The 21,640-nt window shown below is 46.2% G+C and overlaps 1 protein-coding gene across 3 annotated transcripts in view; it reads right to left on the bottom strand.

Annotated features, from left to right (window-relative positions):
- Hlcs (holocarboxylase synthetase) overlaps window positions 1-21,640 on the bottom strand; it is a 176,558-nt gene that overhangs the window by 99,361 nt on the left and 55,557 nt on the right. For all 3 annotated transcript variants that reach the window (XM_085685801.2, XM_087898959.1, XM_087898964.1), the window contains exon 6: window positions 11,898-12,169. In XM_085685801.2, coding sequence (XP_085541927.2) covers window positions 11,898-12,169 — 272 coding nt within the window. The remainder of the gene's footprint in view (window positions 1-11,897; window positions 12,170-21,640) is intronic.

Raw genomic sequence — 21,640 nt, 5'->3', positions numbered from 1 at the left:
AGAAATGTCCTACTGTAGTTGCCACTCACGGAGACCGAGAGAGTGCAGCGGGACAGGAATGGGGCTGGTGCCTGCACAGTGGCGGGCTTAGAAATAGCCCACCGGTGTTAGTATGCACATTACAGACAATGGCACAGAGGAACAAACAGCCTGCCCCACTAAGACGGAAATGTTTAGAAAACAGACTGAATGGGATAAGAAAGTCTTTTGTGGCAAACAACATATTCTTAAACAAAGACTCCACAATCACTTGGGACAGACTTAAGTTTTTATTTTTGTTTTCTATTTGGAATCATGGTCAGATTTCCACCATGGAACAGGATGGGTCAACAAAACCCATTCAGAGACACGGAGCTCTGTATTTGTTACCTGAGCCCGCGACAGGAGAGACCTGATGTGGCTGCCCAGAGCACTGGGGGGTCGAGGGATCCTCTGACTGCAGTGGGTGGCTGACCTTTCAGATCTAAGTGAGGATACCTGCCTGGTGTGGAACACAGGAGGTGCCAAGTCCACCACACGTGACAGTGCCATGCTGAAGGGGACCTGCTTCGCAGTTGTGCTCTGGGAAGCAGCAACACGAGGAAGGTGCTGCTGTGGTCTCTTGGTCTCGATTCCACCAAGGTCCCTGCAGATACTAAGCCGTCAGCAGGCACTGGGAAAGGAACAGGAAGGCGTGGAAAAAGGAGCCTAAAGCCAGGGCCTTGTGAGCACTCCATGGAGTTTCTAGACAAGCACAGGGTCTCACCTGACGTCCACAATCATAGCTTCCAACACTTCAGCTTCTTGAACCTCCTCCACGGACATCACTGAATGCTGAGAGTCAAATTAGGTTTTGTTTTGTGCTCCTTTTACAAAGACAAAGCACCCTGATCAAGAGGAGGAGAAAGGACTGCTGCCAGGCGGGACCTGGATGATGCATGCCAACCAGTCAGGCAAGCTTTGAAGGAACTCCAAGATCTAAAATGCTGGTAAGACCTCACTGGAGTGCACTCCGCCCTGATACTTCCCCTCCCTCCATCCTCCTGGTCCTCCTAAGCCTCTTCGTTCTTAGCAGGGTCTCATCCACTCCTGTAGTTTGTGTCCTTGGTGGGTTGTTTATTGAGACAGGGTCTCACACATTCCAAGCTCTTCTCAAAACCTGCTGTGTAGCTGAACATGACCTTGAACTGCTAATCTCCCTGCCTCTGCCTCTATCTCCTGAAAGCTGGGATTACAGGTGTGCACTTCCATGCCAGGCTCTCCTGGCTTCCTGTCCCTACCCTCCACAGTCTGGCTTGGAAGTGAACCCAGGACAGAGTTTCCTCTTGGGTGTCACTTAACTCCAAGAGGACACACTTAAACACTCACCTACACAATTGCTCCCCATGCCTACCCATGACTGTGGCACTTAGCATGACAGGGATACGGAACCCACCCAGATTTCCCTGGATGCCAGAGGGAGTTCTAGTCACCCACCACCACTGCAACCCTGGAGAAGTCAAGAACATGTGTGACACATAAGGCATGCACACATGGCTCCCCATGACATGGAACATCCTCAGGGCAGGGCGTGTCCCATATTGACAGCATCTCCAGGAGGCACAAGGGACTTAAAAGAGAGATCGAGAGATCTCTTTTCAGAGCAGGGCATGGAGTCAAAGGAGTAAGTCAGTCAACGGCGAGTGTCCAGCTGGATGGACTTCAGGTACCTTCTGTTCCAGTCTCCACACTCAAGCCCTAAGGTTGAGAAAGCCCCCTGAGGACACTTGTACTGTAGGCTCCTGCAAACTACCTCATTTGATAAGGGGATGATTGCCAAAAAAAATAAGCCACATATGCAACACAACCTTCTCATTTTACAAACAAGGAAGCTAGCCCAGAGAGGTTAGGAGATTCACTGTGCAGCCCAGACTGTCAAAGGTCATGAGATAAAGGATGCAGCCCCAGGTTTCCAGGTTGTCAGCACAGCCATCTACAATGCATTTTCAGTTTTAGGTCAACGCTGCACACACATTATCCAACTTCAACTGTGAGAAGTCTGTTAGCATTCAGGTGACCCCTGGAGCCCACAGGCAGAGAGGCAGGAGGAGACCTTTCCTTTCCTAGCCACCCCCTCTCCCTCTTGACCCTCCCCACACCCTTCCCATGTCCTAAGAAAACCCCCCTCTGCCAACCAATGACCTCATCACTCTCCTCACTAATTTGAATGCTCTTTGGGGAGAGCCAAACAAACAATGAAAATGATGAATGACTTCTTGTGCAATGCAGAAAAAGTGTGACTGCGCTCTCCAAGCGACGGAGCACCCTTCATGCAGAGACAGCCTTCTCGGAGCCCAAGGTGTGTAAAGGCTTTACAGGGGGAGGTGAGAGCTACTCACTTCGCCTCCAAAGCAGGTAAGTGTTTTATTTGAAAGAAAAACAAAAGTTCTAAATAAGCCACGAAGCAAAGCCAGCAAAGAGGCGGAAGCCAGGGAAGGAGGGAAAACAATCTGCTTGATTACTCAACACGGTATTACGGTTATCTTTTCTTTACACATTTACAGGGTTTTAATACGACACATTTGTCTGCCCAGAGCTCAGCCTGTGTCCACACCACGTGTACACAGGTGAGTGGTCACGCCTCTATGAACGCTCCATTCTAAACCTATTTGAAATGTTTCAAGTTAGGACTCGTGTTAACCCATAAACTAACTTCTGAGAAGCTTTCCCTAGCACATGTGTTTCATTGCATCCAGCCTGCAGACCTAGTCACAGCCTTCACCACGTGGTGAACCTGGGATCTGTAGGCTGGTTAGACAGTCATGTTTCTACCTAGGACCAGAAGTACGAACAGATAGATCGCAGTCTGGTCAAAAATCATGTAAATATTAAAGAAAAACTCAAAACAAATATATATACTCTAGGTCTTGCTTTTTTTCAGTTTCTAAGTGAGTGGTTGCCTGTACTCTCCAAGAGGGGACACGTTTGTCTTAGTTGTAGACACATGGCTTACACCACGACTCACCAGCCTTCCCCTGTGAGCCAGATACCTGTGAAGGGCCTTGCATGAACTGCCCACTTAAACTTCTGAGCGATATGAAAGGATGCCAATGAATCTGATATTTTCACAGTGGAAAGTCATGAGATTCAGCCGAGGCCCGGTAGCCAAAGACATGTGTCAGCCTCCTCTGCACTCAGCATCCCTGGCTGATGTGCCTGACCGTAGCCAGATGTCTGGTAAGTGTGCCCTGGGTTGGCCCAAGTCAGGCCGTGGCCCTGTTGCTACGGATTAACTCCTTTGTACCCTACAGACTCTATTGAGAACACTTCTAGTCACCAAAGGGGGTCAGGCCACTTCTAAACTGCAATCAGCTCCTCATCTCTCTTCTCTAAGAGGAGCCTGAGCTACAAGAGTTAGATTCTAGAGACATCCTTGAGGTTGTCTGTATTGATTGCTTCTCTTCTTTCTTTTTACTTCTTCCTTTCCTTCATTGTGAGACTGGGTCTCATGTAGCCCAGGCTAGCCTTGAACTCACTATGCAGCTGTGATCTTGAACTACTTCTGCCTTCAAAGTACTGTGGTTACAACTGTAGGCCCGCATCAAGTTTATACAGTTCTGGGGATTAAGGACAAGGACCTCACCTCAGCAACTGGTAGCTACAGACAGCGGGTGCTTGTGTGCAATTAGCTGAGTGGCTGAACTTTAAATTAAAACAAATGATTACCACGTACACAACACAGAGAAAGAAATAACAAAGTCACCCAATTTCTTGGGGCTACTGGTCTAACACACAGCTCTTCAACTGTGTCTGGACAGATGGAAACAACACAAAATTTGGCAACAATGAAAGGTTTCTAAACATACAAACTGAGACAAACTCAAAATCAAACATCTAAGGACTCACCATGCCGCATCCTGCAATGTCACTGCAGCCATGTTTCTGAACATACATGTCCACTTTGCACTGTGTATGCCACCACACGAACAATGTCAATAACTGCTACCTGCAACACCATGGCTCAAATCTGGGGCGAGCATATGTTATAAATCTCAGCGGTACATATAGACTTTTCTACTCTTAAAGAAACATGATGGTTTATTTTTGAAAAACAGAACTTCTCCTATTTACCTGCTATCCTTATATCTCAGCAAGTACCAAACTAGTGTGTGTGCATGTACACTAAGTATTACATTTAACTATTTATGATGCAAGAATGTGCAGTAAGTTCTCAGGCTTGGAAGCAACGGCTCCAACCCACTGAACCATCATGCCAGGCCTCGAGTTAGCCTGTCTTTTGATTGTGTTAGAATGTCTGGCTTTAAACTTTCTACTTGAATTGAGTTTTCTTTAAAAACATTGTTCTATAAATTTTGACTTGGAATTAGAACTGAATTTCTAACAATTTCTGAACTGGCCCCGAACATATTTCTGTCTCTTTGTATTTAAGCAAAACTGTTCTCAGCATTGATGACTATAAAACCAAAGACCCAGTCAACTGTGAAAAATATGGAAGAGGATCTGTTTTCTATTGCATCAAATATTCAGCCAAAATTTGTCTTTATGTAAAAATTAAAAGTCCATGCAACTCATTAATATGCAAAGTTTTTGTATTAAATGGTATGCATGTGTTGGAGAATTAGTTTTAAATAAATAGCTCTATGATTTTTTTAGTAAATGATTGATTTGCATACTTACTTCATATACTTAAATATATTTATTTAGGTGACATTCCATTGGAATTGACCTTCTAGGTTTCTCTCAAAATGTTGGTGCCTTAGTCAGGATGTGTTAAAAATTTCATGGGGAAAAGCAGATCAGAGTAGAAAAAGTTGAGGCAACCCGTTCTAATTCATTCTGGAATCATTATCTCAAGACAACAGACCCATCACAATGTCCACCCTACTGGTCTAATACATTCTGGAACCATTACCCCAGGACAATGGACCCATCACAATGTCCAATCTACTGGTCTAATACATCCTGGAATCATTATTCCAAGACAACAGACCCATCACAATAGCCTCCCTAAGTGCAAATGAAGAGACCCTGAGTGCTGGAGCGAGGGACCCATGACAACTACACAGTTCCTGCATATACTTTCACAGCAACTGCCTGAAGGTCTCAGACTACCTCGAGATTCAGGCTTCCATCACTGAGAGTATGTAAAGACCATGCTGTGGTTTGAAAAGCTGCAACAGGACCTTTGGCCTGCCTAGTCTTTGCTCTGGCTGAGCAGCTTGTTTGCCCTGAAGAACCAGCGTTTGCTGTGTTCCTGGTTGCATTCATCTGCACTCTCTGGTACAGTAAAGGTTGGGTTGCTTCAGATTAAATGGTGCAATGGATTGGGTGTCTCCACTTTCTCCACCCCAGCTCACCTGCAGAGTGACAGTATGAGGAGGTGGGGCCTGGAAGAAGATGAAGTTGCAAAGGTTGAGCCTTTAGGACGAGGTTGGGGCCCTTATACAAAGCTCTGAAGAGCATTCTCACCCATTTCCACCAAACTAGCTACACTGGAAAGCAGCTATAGGCAACCCAAAGGATCCTCGGCAGAACCGGCCCCCAGGGCACCCTGGTCTCCCACTTCCAGTCGTCACCAGGGAAGGAACAAAGTTTCATCCGTATCAACCTGGTCCAGAGCTTTCTTTGGTACAGCAAAGCAAACTCACCAAGATACCACGCTTTTGAGAGAAACCTAGAAGGTCCAAATTCCAGTGAAAATTCCTAAATAGAACACACTGGACCACGATAAAACGGTCACTGTCTCAGCAAGAAATGGGCCCCACCTCTCAAATTCTTAGTAGGTTTCATGCTTGCCACCCAGACAGGAGGGCCTGAGTCTGGATGCCACCCACTCACATAAAAGCAGCATATGTTGGAAATCTCGGGCTGGGGAGGCAGAGACAAGTGGCTCCTTACAGCTCATAGATCAGCTTGGCCTAGCTGATCCCACAAACCCCAGGCTCAGTGAGAGAGCCTGCATGCTCCCCCAAATAGGTGGAGCACCATTGAGGAAAACACTGTGTCAACTTCTGGCCTTCACATGTATACACACATGTATGCACATAACACAAGTACACGCATGCATCAACAAACCTAGAATACTAAAAACAGGCCGCTAGAGTAACTCAATTTGAGTAGACTGGCATGTGAAGGGTTAACTTATTCAGGTGTCGAATTGGACCAACCAAGTAAAATTCCTGGAAAACTTGCCAGAATAACCCTTCAGTCGTGACCGCTGTAGAAGTCAAACTCTGGAATTATATCCTAAACTTGCATTTAGAAGTAAACATTCAAACGAGGGGAAACTCGCCAATCATTTTCACTTTTAAAGTACTAAATTGGCCCATTTTTTAAAAATCTCACATTAATTATTCCAAAGCAATCAACTTCTTAAAACCCTTTTATTTCACAATTACACTAATATCCCATTAATTTGGGACACTTACCAACAAGTTTACCCTCTGCCCATTACCTGTGTGCACATCGAGAGCACGCGGATAACACAGTACAGGCATTAATATGTAAAACACCAACAAAAGCCATCTGGAAAGCTAATGAATAATCAAGGGATTTCAAATTAAACTGCAGGATTTTCCCCTAGAATCTTTAGGACAACACTGTCAGCTCCAATCTATTCGCTCGGCCTCCAGAATCAATTTTTCAAACTTTCTGACAGCGCTAATCGCTTCCACCTGTGTCTCCCGCCTGACTCTTGACTGGCATGCTACCAGCCAGGGTGGGAATGGAGACAAAGCCCTCTATTAGGCTCCGGCTGTTTCTCCACTGTGAGGTCACTCAGCCATTAAATTAGTTCCAGCCCAATTTCTGTCCTCTCAAGCTTGGACTTCACGGGAGGAGGGTACCGAGTGGAGCTAGTTCCTGAGCAGATTCAGAAGGAGAAAGGGAGGAGGGAGTCAGGACTGGCTAGAGGGGCAAGCCCACGGCCGAGGAGCTGGGCTAGCCCAAAACGCTGAAGATCAAAACACTCTTTCCAAAATGGCTATGGCCAGTCTCATTAATGTGATCCCCCCCATAAAAGAAAATCATAAAAAATTAGGAAATGAGGTCTCACTCCGTAGCCCAGGCTGACCTGAAAACCATATAGCCTAGGCTAGCATTGAATTCATGGCAATCCTCCTGCCTCAGCCTCCTCAGTGCAGGGATTACAGACCTAGTCACAAAGCGGTTTTTCAGGACTCCCTTGGGGAACGGTCCTTTCTTTCCCTCCTGCTAGGGGCAGAGTCAACTGTCTCCTTGTGACAGCAAACTTCTGTTCTCTGAAAGTCCTGGGGACACCTGGAAAGAACAGGATGGCTGGTGGCAGCTCCGACATGGGGACTCTAGGTCAGATGAAGCTGGTGAAGGTGCCAGGGCCAGGTCTGCTGAGAACTGAGAGAGTGCGGCTGAAGGAGAAGATGCTGCCAGTGTCCCAGAGCTGGAGGCCATCCTGTCATGGTCCCATCATTTCCCCACTGACCAGAAGCCTTATAATGGCAGAAGCAACACTCAGTAAGCAGTGACCACACAAAAAATGGGCCACTGACCACTATGTCTGCCTGTCACCCTGCACTGTCTCTGTCATGCCTTCCTCTGACCCAAAAATGGGAGCACATCTCCTGAACTGCTGTCACCAGAATGCACTTTGGGGACATGTTATTTTAATAAAACACTGATTGGCTAGGCAGGCAGTATAGGCGGGAAAGCCAGACAGGAAGTAGGGGTGGAGCAAAGAGACTGGGAGTATTCTGGGAAGCAGGAAGCTTGCAGTTCTGCCCAGACCACCGGAGAGGAAAGATGTAAACTGCCCCGCTGGAAAAGGTACTGAGCCATGTGCTAACGTAGATAAGGATAATGGGGTAACATAAGTTATAAGAGCTAATAAGTAGCCCGACCTAATGGGTCAATCAGTTTATAATCTTATGGAGTCCTGTGTGTGATTTCTCTTTGGGATTTGCCAGCTGTGGGGTACTGGGCGGGACGGAAACCCCAACAAGCCGGCCCTCATGCTACAACATGTCCCGAGGCAAGAGAAGTGTCAAACAGTGCCTGGTTTATCCTATATAGTGCTGTAGGCAAACGTGCCTGAGAAATTCAAGGATTTAAACAGTGGTAATTAAACATTAAATAAGAGAATCAGGATTATTCTTTACAAATAAAAAATAACCAACCTGGGGCTGGAGAGATGTCTCAGCAGTTAAGAACAGTGGCTGTTCTTCCAGAGGACCTATGCTCAATTCCTAGCACCCACATGGCAGTTCACAACTGTCTGTAACTCCAGATGCAAAGGATCCGGCACCCTCACACAGATACAGGCAAAACACCACGGCACATAAAATAATTTATATAAAAAAATAGCCAACCCTCAACAAGTCCACTCGGCATGCACACGTATGCACAGTTAGTGTCCGTCTGGCTCCCCACACAAGGGCTTCACATATGTTCATTTCAGTATCTGACAGAGACTTGGCATGAGTCAATCAAGAAAAGACACTGTGTCTCAAAAACAAGACAATCCCAAAACTAACAATGACTCATGATTCAGTTTCCCCATGATCCAGGGTTCTGTGGCCTCAGCCGTCCTCCAAGCAGGCTGGCCCCCCATCTTGCACAGGTTCCCTAGACGTACCAGTGGAGCACGCACTTGGAGGTGCTGTTCCAGCAACGGTGACGGTCTTGGGCCTGTCCACACCACACTGCATCACATATGCAGATGGCTCCCTGGTCCAGGTATAGGACGTGACCAAGAACACTCGGGGGTTTACTAGGCCAGACACAGCCTGGAGCCCATTTCTTGGAACTCTACCCAACAGCTGAGCTAACTCAACATGGCAACAGCACAGAAAGAAAAATAAAGGCCCCTGACCTCCCACAGGGCCAGCAGCATGGACTGAGGCGGCCAGAAGACTCTCCTCTTAGAAAAAGTAGGTAAAGCTCAAGGTCAGCATGGTATCTATGCCAGAGAAAATGACTGGGTTGGGGGATAAGGGCTGAACAACCCAGGGAACTGGATGGAAAGTCCCAATCTAAGGACCAGGAAAGGATCACTCACTGATGAGGCTTTTACTTTTTGTTTTTGGAGGGCGAGACATGCCCTTTTAATAAGCAAATAACCCCCAAATTTCTATTGTTCCTGCTCCTAGAACCACAGGGTTGGGAGAGAAGGTGAAAGGGCTTCCTAACCTCAGATGAACCCAGTGTCACACCCAGAGACCAAATAAGACCCTCCAGCATCTCCTGCCACAGACGATGGTGAAGTGGGGTCTGCAGTGAAAGTCATAATTAGCATGAATGCCGAAGCCTTTTTGTCGGATGAGGATCCCCAGATCTCCCTGATTTACAGCAGAAGGCAACAAAGCAAAGCCAGTGTTCCCAAAGAGGAACTGTCTCCCCTCTCCACCATGACTTTGAATCCCATGGATTCTGGGGCGACGGCATATTCGCAGCGAGGGTCCCCTGCTACGCTCTTAACAGAATGAAACCCTTCCAGGAAGACGTCCAGCCGTCCCCACGGACCTTCCCACCTCCTGAGAAATGAAGCCTGGCCTTCAGCTGGAGCCACAGACATCTCAGGAGGAGGAGATGGCTCAGCGGGTAAAGTGTGTGCCACACAAACAGCAGGACCTGAGTTTGGCTCTACAGGACCAACAGGAAGAAGCTGGGTGTGGCTGAGCACACCTGTGATGCAGTGCTGGGGTGCAGACAAGCGAACCCCTGAGATTTGATGGCCAGCCAACCCAGTCAAATTAGTAAGCTCCGTGTTCAGTGAGATTCTGTATCTCTGTATCTCAAAACAATATGGTGAAGAGCAGCCAAGGAGGCATCGACCTCTGGACTACACACACACATATATACATACACACACAAATATACACACACACATATACATACACACACAAATACACACACATACACACACACACACACACACACATACACGACCACATTTGTTTCCTTGCTTTATGTCTTTGATGCGACGAGGCCTAGCCATGAGATAGGAATACAAAGGCCAAGGGTAACTTCCAGTAAGAGTCCACATGGACTGCACCCCCCAGCCTGCTTTGTCTGCCCCATCCCTGCCATCCAGCACACTGTGCACCATGACTGGATGATACCACTCCTCACTGGTGGCCACCAAGCACCAAGAGATGATGCATGGCATTGCTGGAACCATGGACGCAGGGCAAGGACATGTCTAGAGAGGGAAGTGTCTGATTCATTAGCTGAGCACCACCTGTGTGTCTAGGAGATGCGTGATAAGGACCCACGGTGGTTCAAACGAATGTCTGCCATAGTCTCCAGCCTTTGAACACTTAATCGCCAGTGGTGGCTTTGCTTGGGAAGGCCCAGGAGGCACGGCCTTGATGGAAGAAGGAGGTCACTGGGAGCAGGCTTTGAGGTTTCACAGCCGCCTGACACCCCCAGCTGACACCCTGCTCTGGCCTGTCTGCCCCCATGTCCTTGTGGTGATGGTGACAGACTCCTAGTCCTCTGGATCCTAAGCCCCATAACCCCTTCCTTCTGCAGGCTGCCTTGGGTGGGATGCTCAACCACATGGACTAACAGACGTGTGCCCACCATGCCAGCATCAGAAACCCTTCTGGCTGCATTCTTGAACACAGTGGGGAAATGTGGCTTTCCCACTCTGTCACTTGAAGTCCGTGAGTGACGCTGGGTCCTGCTGGCTCTAGGAAGACCTGTTCAGATGCCGCCTCCTAAAACAGCCACACCTCTGGGAACTTCTGACTTGCCCTGGGAGTGCTGAGAAGGAGCCCATGTGAACAGTGGTGAAGGACAACTGTCAATCAAAACCTGCCTGGCAGAGGGACAACAATAACCAGAGCCGTCCAACTGCCTGTGCTGGGCACAGACCAGACTAGAAGACAGAGGAGGGCTCCTCGCTGCTTGAGGAAAGCAGAAATACTTTTCTCTTTGGGGAAAATAAAACTGAAAAAGAAAGTAACTATAGCAACACAGATTAACTCATTAAACAAAAGCCACTAATTAACATGTGTTGCAGCTCATCCACAGCAGTGCCCCTGCTCTGCCATCTTCTGCTGGTTCTCCTATACACTTTACAGGCTATAACTGCCCCTCCGCCAACCGTGTGAGAGCCAGGAGCACTCCATTATTTTGTACCAACATACAACTGCACTCCAGATACTATCAGAACAAAAGCAACAACATTTCTGAATGTTGAATTACATGTCTCTGTAGTAATCCCTATGGGTAAACCCCAGAAACTCTAACCCAGGGATTCCTGGCGTTTGTAGTTTTCAATTTTGGTTCCAGGCACAGGGAAGACACTTTTCTGAGTTCCTCTGTCTTCTACCCAACATCTTAAACTAAAGGCGTATTGATTAGTGCGGACAATATGTGGCATTTAGAAAAATCCCCTTCATCTGTTTTCCATGTTTTAACTTCAAACAGAGGAACAGAAGCTCACAGCAAGAATAAATTTCAGACATGGGATTAGAGCGAGCTTGGGAAATGACTAGGAAGGAAACAGCAGTTTTCAAAACGCACGCTCCCGCTTGTGTCCCTCTAACCCCGCCCGCTCTGTCTCCGACTTCACTCCCCTAACACCCATGGAACATCCTAGATTAAACATGCATCTCTGATCATCACAGCACAAAGGAAAATGGCCACCTGACCACGGCCACCTGTTCCACTATTTTTCCAAGGGTTCCTCAAGGACATTTCGAAATGACAGATTAAAGGAAGCACAGTGACAGCCACCAAAGCTACGCATAAAACAAGGACTCTGATCCAAGTCCTCTCCTAGCTCCTCCTAAGACCCAAACCCTGGTGGGGGCGGGACAGAGCCTGCCGACTGTGCTCAGAAGATGGGTGCACCTGTCCCTCTCCCCCGGCACTGAGGACAGAGGACAGACACCAGTGGACACGCTGGCTGGGCCGAGGATCTGACGTGAACTCACCCATCCAGGAGACTCATGGTTGTGGTGGTCACCTCTGCAAACAGAATTACTTTCCCGAGCTGCGTGGTCTGCAGATTGCAGCAATACGTCTCTAAGTCAAAGTACTCTGAAGAGAAGGCTTTGAGGTCGGTAACCACGGGCATAGAAGACGGGGAGACTTCCACTTCAGACGTGTGACAGGAAACGAACTTCAGGGTGACCTTGCTGGACTTTATGATTCCTCCGGGATCCACACGCCTCCCAAGCCACTGCATGAACGGATCCCGGATTTCCTAAGTCATAAAAAGGGGGGAAAGAGGTTGTGATTTGAGGTTTAATCCAATGATAGCAGCTTACTAAAGATATCATCTGGGTAATTTAGGAACTTTCTATTTCATAAACTAAGGAACCAGATTAACATATTCTGAACACCTAAATCCACACAGTATACTAGTCTGAGCACCAAGGTTTGAACTGTCTCCCCGAATCCATACATTAGAAACTTTACCCCCAAATTCACACATTAATTTTGGGATGAGACTTCTGAGATATGACTGAGTCAAGGGGGCTCTGCCCCTCAAATGCAGTAATCCATTAGTGGATTACTGGGTTACTAAGTGAGTTAGTTACTAAGAAAGTAGGCCAGCCTGTAATAAAAGCTAAGGTAGCCACTTTCATGGGCCTCTTGTCATCTGACAGCCATGGAATCCCCATGGGCTCTGCAGAGTCCACTCTCACCAGCAAAGAGGCCTTCACTCAGTGAGACACCCACCACACCCATCACACCCACCTACCCCCATATATATATATATATATATATATATATATATATATATATATATAATATATACATACATATTTAAATACACTGCACACACACTCACACACACATACATGCATACACACCACACACATATACACACACACGTACATGCATACTACATGCATACACACCACAAACATATACGCATACACATTACACACACATACATGCATATATACCATACACATGCATGCATACACACCACACATGCACGCACATTCATACATGCACATATACACACACACCTTTAAATTCTTCACCTCCAAACTGAGACTTTCTTTATAATTACCCAGCCCTGAGAATTCAGTGATGGTAAAAGAAATTAGAGTAAGATACTAAGTGTGTTTACGGTTTAAGAATTATAAACTAGGAGCCACGGAAAAAGCCAAATCTAACCCAGCTACACCCTAGCTCATCTGAAGTCCAGCTCTAGACTCCCTGTTTGTCTGGTGTTCCGCATTCTACAGAGATGGGGGGAGCAAATCACCTTCACTTCTTTTGTTTTGTTTTGTTTTGTTTTTTGAGACAGGGTTTCTCTGTAGCTTTGGAGCCTGTTCTGGAACTCGCTCTGTAGACCAGGCTGGCCTCGAACTCACAGAGATCCACCTGCCTCTGCCTCTGCCTCCCAAGTGCTGGGATTAAAGGTGTGTGTAGCCACTGTCTAGCTCACCCTTACATCTTTATACTTTTGCCTCACATGAGAATTCATTACCCTTCCTGAAAACAAACTCCAAGAAGTCTCCAAACTAAAAGCGCCCTGTACAAGGGGAAGCCAATGCCCACACAGGACAAACAATGTGTCATCCCAAGCTCTTTATTTTGTTCTGTGAAAACAGAAGAGACACTGCTTGACCCAGAGTCTCCAGCAGTTCCGAAGCTTGCAGAAGGCCCACCATGACCGAAGGCCAGAAGCCTTCCTCTAAGTTGGCTTATCAAGAACTGTGTAGATCTCTTCAAAGAGGCCTGCACAAAACAGATGCAGGGAGGATTTTATTTATCGTTTTTATCTCATGTGTAGGAGTGTTTGCCCGCATGTATGTTTGTGCATCACGTGTTTACAGCGGCTGTGGAGGCCAGAAGAGGGCATCGGATCCCCCTGGAACTGGAGTCACAAATATTTGTGAGCCACCACATGAGTGCTGGGAACCAAGACCAGGTCTTCTGTAAGAACAGCAATTCCTCCTAACCACTGCGCCATCTCTCCAGGTCTTAAAGCCAGGGTTTAGCACAGCCTCACGCAAATGTCAGAACTTTCAAAACAAAATTTAAAAAGTGCCCCTTCTCCATTAATAATACTAGGAATATGGCCCAAGGTTCCTCATGCTCCAAAGAAACAGCTGACAGTGTAGAGTTCCATTTAAGCAATGGCAGTCCGCCGGCCTTCAGAACTCACTTCCAGGCTGTAGGAAACAGCAAGGAGAGAAAGAAAACTAATAATAGCAGAGGAAATTCAGACAGTGAGACCCATGACAGGACCATGAGGCAGGAATCCTGGGGAAAATGTCACACTGCTATGGCGTGGAAAGATCTGGAGAATGCAAGTTCAAGTGAGAGTGGCTGCGACAGGAAGTGCATGTGCACATCTGTAGCCCAGGAAGTGCATGTGCACATCTGTAGCCCAGGAAGTGCATGTGCACATCTGTAGCCCTGGCACTCAAGAGGCTGAGGCAGAATCTGGGGGCAACCTGGGCTACATAGCAAGACCATGTCTCAGAAAACAAGCAGAAGAACCTAGTACAATGCAGTTAGTGGTTCTTTATCAGAGTCTGACTGGGACAAACTAGCTGAAGACAATAAATCTTCTGGTAATGTGACCACGGGCAGTATATATAACAAGTAACAAATTCATTCAAATAGGCGTGAGAAAACATGGTGACAATATAGGAAAATGTCATTAACATTCAGAAATGTACATATGTCACAGTACATATGATTTATCTCCAGCATGGCAGAAGCGACAAGGTCACATGATCTGTTACACAGAAGACGGAGACCAGCGAGGCTTCTGCACCTTTCTTCTCTAATCCCCTCCAGAGTTAAGAATGGGCATCAAGTTTGTTTTGTTTTTAAGAGGTGAAATAAAGCAATAGATTCAACTAAAATACAGTAGTCACCTAGTCATTCAGTCAACCATTCAGCAAATATCCCAGGCATATCATCTTGTGGCCTCTGAGGATGTAGCAGGAGTCAAACAGGCCACCTTGGAGGGCTTTTCTTCTCATGCGGGGGTCACAAGGTGAGATAGTTCACAGGCCCAAGGGCAGAGAAGAGGGCTAAGGAAGAAAGGGACAGAGAAAAGGGGTGTGTTGGAAGCTAGCCACCGGAAGTCCAAGGTGGGTGATCTTACTCAGCAGGCAACATTAGGAAAGACCTGGGAGAGAAGGAGGAAAAGAGGGAGGAGGGAAGGAGAAAGGAAGTGAGGATGGAAGGGAAGATGGGAGAGAGGTTGGGAGGAAGGAGGATGGGAGAGAGGAGAATGGGAGGGAAAAGGATGGGAGGGAGGCTGGAAGGGAGGATGGGAAAGAGGCTTTAAATCAGACAGGCTCAGCTGTCTGGTTTATATCAGAGTTCTATGATGCCCCCACAGTGAATAAATCAACACATTTTCCAGAACGCATTCCCACCATCACGCAATGCTTGACTACAATGATATCATTGGTATGTATTATGTAGAAAGGATTTCAGAGGAGCAGGGCAGATGGTCCAAGCAGAGAAGCATGATGGAGACGGCACAGAAGGGAACAGGGTCTGGAAGAACCGAGAGGCCGAGGAGGTGGTGAAGGAGCAGAGAGATGGTGGAGCCCACGTGGGATGCAATGGGGAGCTCCTCAGAGCTTTCAGGAGGAGCCAACTCCAGGGCACCTGGTCCCTGCCCTTACTTCTAGGTTGAGCTGACTAAAGTGGAAGAGGCAAATGGAAGCAGAAATGAGGTCACAACGCCTCAACCAGCATGACAGCACACATGGTGAGAACATGATCTCAACAGAGGCTACATGATTTGCTAACAGGTCATACTTGGGATGTTATCAAATATGGGAGATCAGGCTCAGCGAGAGAGCTCAATAGGAAGGACAACCTGAGTTTAATTAACACCTGGAACCACGTAAAGGTAGAAAAAAAGAATAAATCCACAAGGTTGTCCTCTGACCTCTACACACATACTACATGTGTAAACACACAAAAGCATGTCTATGCATACACACACCCCATCATTATTATGGACACACAGAGAGGATAATAATAAATCAAATTTTAAGGCGGGGGGAGATCAAATATGAGCACAAGATTTCCAGTCTACACACCTTGTCTATATACAAGGACAGTTGTTACCAGCAGACATGTAGAGAGAGCCGGTGTGGGAAGAGGAGCTGGGGCCAGCACGGGTATGCTGAATTTGACAGGGCTATTGGAAATGCAGGGGATGTGGTGGTTTGAGTAGGTATGGCCCTCAGGGATTCATGTGTTAGAATGTTTGGCCCATAGGGAGAGGCACTACTAGGAGGTGTGGCCTTGTTGGAGTGGGTGTGGCCTTGTTGGAGGAAGTGTTTCACTGTGGGGGCCGGCTTTAAGGTCTTATATGCACAAGCTATGCCCAGTGTGCACAGTTCACTTCCTGTTGCCTATAGATCAGATGTAGAACTCTCAGCTACCTCCCCACCACCATGCCTGCCTGCACGTTGCCATGCTTCCCCTTATGATGATGATGTACTAATTCTCTGAACTGTAAGCCAGCCCTAATTAAATGTCTTCCTTTATAAGAGTTGCTGTGGTCATGGTGTCTCTTCACAGCAACAGAAACCCTAACTAAGACAGAAGTTGGTACCAGAAGCAGGGTATTACTCTGATAAGCCTGACCAGGCTTTTACTTGGAAGAATGTAGACTTTGGATCAGAAAAGCAGTTGAACTCTTTGAATGGGGCTTAATGGGCCATCCTCGTAGGAACATGGAAGACAGTGGTGCTAAAATCAGGTTTCAGAGAAGAAGTTTAGTATGCTGCCTAATTGGTTTTAATATAAAAACCCGGAGTCAGATATCTGGATAAATGCTGAAAGATCAGAAAAGTGAAGGAGCCAGCCACCAGAGAAACCTATTACCTCTACCAAATCCTCAGACCAAAGGGAGCAAGATCCTGTCTCCACAAATCCTCAGACTGAATGCTATCTTGATGAAACCTCAGACTGAATCCTAAGCTCCTGTCTCCTCCCGCCTTACATTCCTCTTCACTTCCTGTCTCTACCTCCCTAGTGCTGGGATTAAAGGTGTGAGCCACCACCACTGTCTGACCTCTCTGGCTAGCTGGTGTGGCTAGCCCCACACTCTGATCTTTAGTCAAGCTTTATTTATTAAAGCACAGACAAAGTATCACCACAGTTCTTGTGATATTTTGATGAAGAATGTGCTTGCTTTTTGCCCTTGTCTGGAAAGCCTGCCTGAGTCTAAAGTGGAGAGTTGTGGACTAATTCCACTGGCAGAGGAAATATAAAAACAGCCTAGTTCTGACTCTGTTGTAGGTTATTAGCATTCACTCTTATGCAGACCTATAATGAAGAAGAGCAAGTTGAGCAAGTAAGAATACAAAATGTACAATCTGAGGAGAAAGGGGGCACCAGCAAGTGGAATAGAGATAAATCCTATGTTCAAGGAGACTAACAGATTAAGAAATGGAATAAAGGGAGTGGTGACCTCAGGGCAAGATCCCACCCAATTAAACTTCCAACCTGTAGAAAGGAATTAAAGAACAGCTAAGGTTCAGGATTGGTGGTGTACTCCTTTAATCCCAGTACTTGGAGACAGAGGCAAGTGGATCTCTAAGTTTGAGGCCAGCCTGATCTACAAAGTAAGCTCCAAGACAGCCAAGCTTAGGCCGTCAAGGAAACCGTGAAAAACAGAAAGCTGGTGAAGATGTGCTTGAACAAGAGGTCATGTTCTGGCCCCAGAAAGGAACAGAATTTGGCAGCTTCAGCCATCTAGTCTGGCCTTGGAGTTAAGGATAGAAGAGAGGAGTTATGGGAGCTCCCGCCATGACCAAGGAAAACAGCTAAGGCCAGGTGTGTGGCAGGGGTGTCCGTGTGTGGAGCCTTAGCAAGGCCACTGCCTGAAGTTATGACGGTGAAGCCTGGATTGCTTACAGACCCAAATGTTAGAGATGCTAGAGCCATAGGATACCTGCTAACGAGAACTGCTAACAAGGAGTGAAACCAACCCAAGAGAAAGAAGTGTGCTGTAGTCAACAAAGATGAAAGGAGTTGGCGTTCTGAAAAGCACTTTGACATCAGTATAGAGTCTAGAGTTCGTAGTTTGCCCAGCTAGGTGTTGGTCTTGCTTTGGTTCAGTATTTCCTCCAGTCTGAAACAGAAACATATATCCTGTGCCAATATATATTGCAAGTTCTGCATTTTTGATTTTGACTACAGTTAAGAGATTATATGAATCTCAGAAGAGACTTTGAACTTTGGACTTTAAAACATTGATGAGACTGTGATAGACTACAGGGACTTTTGAAGTTGGACTCAATATGTTTTGTATTATCTTATGGCTACAAGTCTTTGTGGGCCAGGGAGTGATATGTGGTGGTTTGAATAGATATGGTCCCCATAGACTCAAGTGTTTGAATGGTTGGCCCACAGGGAGTAACACTTTTAGGAGGTGTGGCCTTGGAGGAAGTGTGTCACTGTGGGGGTGGGCTTTGAGGTATCATATGTTCAAGCTATGCCCAATGTGGTACATAGATCACTTCCTGTTGCCTGTAGATGTACTCTCAGCTACCTCTCCACCACCACATCTGTCTGCATGTCAACATGTACCGCCATGATGATAATGGACTACACCTCTGAAACTGCAAGTCAGACACAATTAAATATCTTCCTTCATAAGAATTGTCGTGATCATATTGTCTCTTCACAGCAATAGAAACCCTAACTAAGACAGTGAAGTAAAATGATCAGGAGAGGATCTGCAAGCCAGGGGCCCAAGGGAGAGTCAACAAGGATCCAGATTTGAGGATCATCAGTTGTAGATGATTGCTGAAAACCAGAAGAAAGCAGAAGATAATGAAGAAGTCGTGTACATTAAAAGGATACAAATGAGCTCAATTCATTTTCTGGGGTCTGGTAACCAGGACCACACAAAAAGGGGTTTTAAAAGACAAAAATGGATCAGAGCTGTCAAGGTCATAGGTCAAATCAGGGTGTCAGCAGAACCAACCAGGCTTTCTCTTAAGGAGCTGTGGTTAAGGAGCATTGCTATGGTTTGACTATGCTCCCCAAAGATGTGTGGGAAACATGGCCCTCAGTGAGACCATGTTGAGAGTGAGACCTTTCAGAGGCGATTTGGTTGTGGCTCTGAGGGCTCCACCCAAACCTCCCCTCTACTCTACCATCACCCCTGAACAGCAAAATATAAGTGTGTTGGTGCAAACCTGCCAGCTGTCCTTTGAGATGTACTCAAATGACAATGACTTGGGGGCTGAGGAGGTAGCTATCACTAACACATGCAAGGGGCTATGGTTTGAGTGTGTCCTCCCCAAGCCCATGTGTTGGAAACATAACTTCTGAGGCCACAGTGTTAAGAAGTGTGGCCCTTAGAAGCTGACTAGGTCATGAGGGCTCTGTACCCATGAACAGGCCAATGCAGTTAGCTCAGTGGTCAGTCAGTTGTCTTAGGAGTATATGCCTAATTAATGTGCAAAAAAATGGAGGGACATTCTCTCTCCCTCCCCCCAGGCTGCTCTTCTTTCTGCCGTTGGATAACACAGCAAGAAGGCTCTCACCAGATGACAGCATCTTGATGTTGCCTTCTACAGCTGCCATAGTCATGGGACATAATTTATTCCCTTTCCTGGAGGGGTTTGTTAGCAAATTAACTAAATAAACTCATTAGCAAAGTTAACTATAGCACAGGATAAAATAATTAATTCATAATTCTCAGATAATTTTTATCAGTAACCATTAAGGCAGTATGAAAAGTATTACAGAATTTACAAATAAAAGTTGAATTTTATATACATAAACACACACCTATACATTTATACACACTCATATATGGATACATGCACATGTATGTATACACATATGTATATGTTGTTAAACGGGCTGAAATGTAAGTAGTATGACCCACCCTCAACCTCCAAACCCATCTCACTCTGAGCTGAGCCACTAATGCACAGCTGGTGTCTCACTTTAGCAGAGCCTCCCTGTCCAGAGCCCTCGGAATCTAGGTCAGAGGCCCGTAAACCTTCACTGGCCTCATGGCGCTCACCATACGTGGGATTTATATGTCACATAGTCAAGGTCCCACTGTCCAGTTAGAACAAGAATTCCACAAAGACCACACGTGGACACTGCTCTCTTGTGCCCATGGCATCCAGGCTCGGATCTGGCAAATACATTATAATCATTCACAGTGGAAATCTACACTAAAGAAGTTGTACAAAAAAACAGACACATGTCATAGGCAAACCTCTCAAAAGACAATGAAGAGATGGCATCTTTTGTTAGGGCTGTGTGTGTGTGTGTGTGTGTGTGTGTGAGAGAGAGAGAGAGAGAGAGAGAGAGAGAGAGAGAGAGAGAAAGAGAGAGAGAGAGAGGAGGTGGGAGGACAATCTGTGGGAGTTGTCTCCTTTCACCATGTCAGTTCTTGATCTCCAGGTTCACGTAATTCCAATCAAACTCACAAGCAAGCTTTTTCGTAGAAATGAACTTAAAATTTATAAAGAAATGGGAAATACTTAAAACGGTCTAAGAAATCTTGGGAAGGGAGAAGGTAGAAGCCTTTACTCCCCATTTCAAGGCTTACTGTAAATCTGTGGTAGTGCAGCCACAGTGGCACTGACAGACACACGGACACTAAGGCAGGGCAAAGTCCAGAAAGGCAGGACCACACATTTGACTGATCATTTTACAAAGGTACAAAAAATACAATCAAAACAATCAAATCAATAAAATGGAGCAATGTCTTTCTGATTTTTAAGATTTATCATTTCGCTGGGTGGTGGTGCATGCCTTAAATCCCAACACTCTGGAGGCAGAGGCAGGCAAATCTCTGTGAGTTTGAGGCCAGCCTGATCTACAGAGCAAATTCCAGGACCAAAAAAAGAATTATAATTTCTCAGATGGGACAAATTATAGATGAACTCTAAAAGAGCAGAGATGTCCCAACTAGCTCAGTTGTTAAAGCATGAGACTTTTAATCTCAGGGTCGGGAAATGAGGGGCTGTGGATTCATTCTGGATTAAGAAAAATCAGGTTTGATCAAGCAAGACTCTCTAAGAAATCTCCAATAGGAGCAGATGGCCCAGATGATCCAATGTTTCAGAGGACCTTTGTTGGGGTTTCCTCTGAGTTCTACATCCAGAACACTTTCAAGACTGCTGGCTGAGGTGATCAAGCCTCACAAAATTTCCCAGTCAAGACTTAACCATAATCTTAAATTTTCTTTAGGTCCCCATAAGATTATCAGTGCCCCCAGTCAGCAGGAAGTAGTCTGGAAACCTATGCCCACATTCTCCAAAAACGGATTCTGGATATTTGTCTTTGCTTAGAGTGTTGGTTACAAGATGTTATAAAAAATGGTCTGGACAAAAAGCTAAATAAAGGACATTCAATTCAGAGTTCTTGTTTAAAAAGGGGGGGAGTGCTGTGGGACAATGGTCTGTACCGTCACTTGTATTTTAAATAAACACTGATTGGCCAGTAGCCAGACAGGAAGTATAGGTGGGGCAATTGGGCAGAAAGTAGAGGCAGGGCAAGGAGAATAGGAGAATTCTGGGAAGAGAAAGATTTGGTATGCAGTCATCACTCAGACAGAGAGAAAGCCAGACACAGAGCAAGCAAGATGTAATTGCCTCACTGAAAAAGGTACCAAGCCATGTGGCTAACACAGACAAGAATTATGGGCTAATATAAGTTATAAGAGTTAATAAGAAGCCTGAGATACTGGGCC

Source organism: Myodes glareolus, chromosome 2 (genome assembly GCF_982192425.1).
Source record: "Myodes glareolus chromosome 2, mMyoGla1.1, whole genome shotgun sequence".
NCBI lineage: Eukaryota > Metazoa > Chordata > Mammalia > Rodentia > Cricetidae > Myodes > Myodes glareolus.
This window is presented reverse-complemented; position numbering and strand designations above follow the sequence as displayed.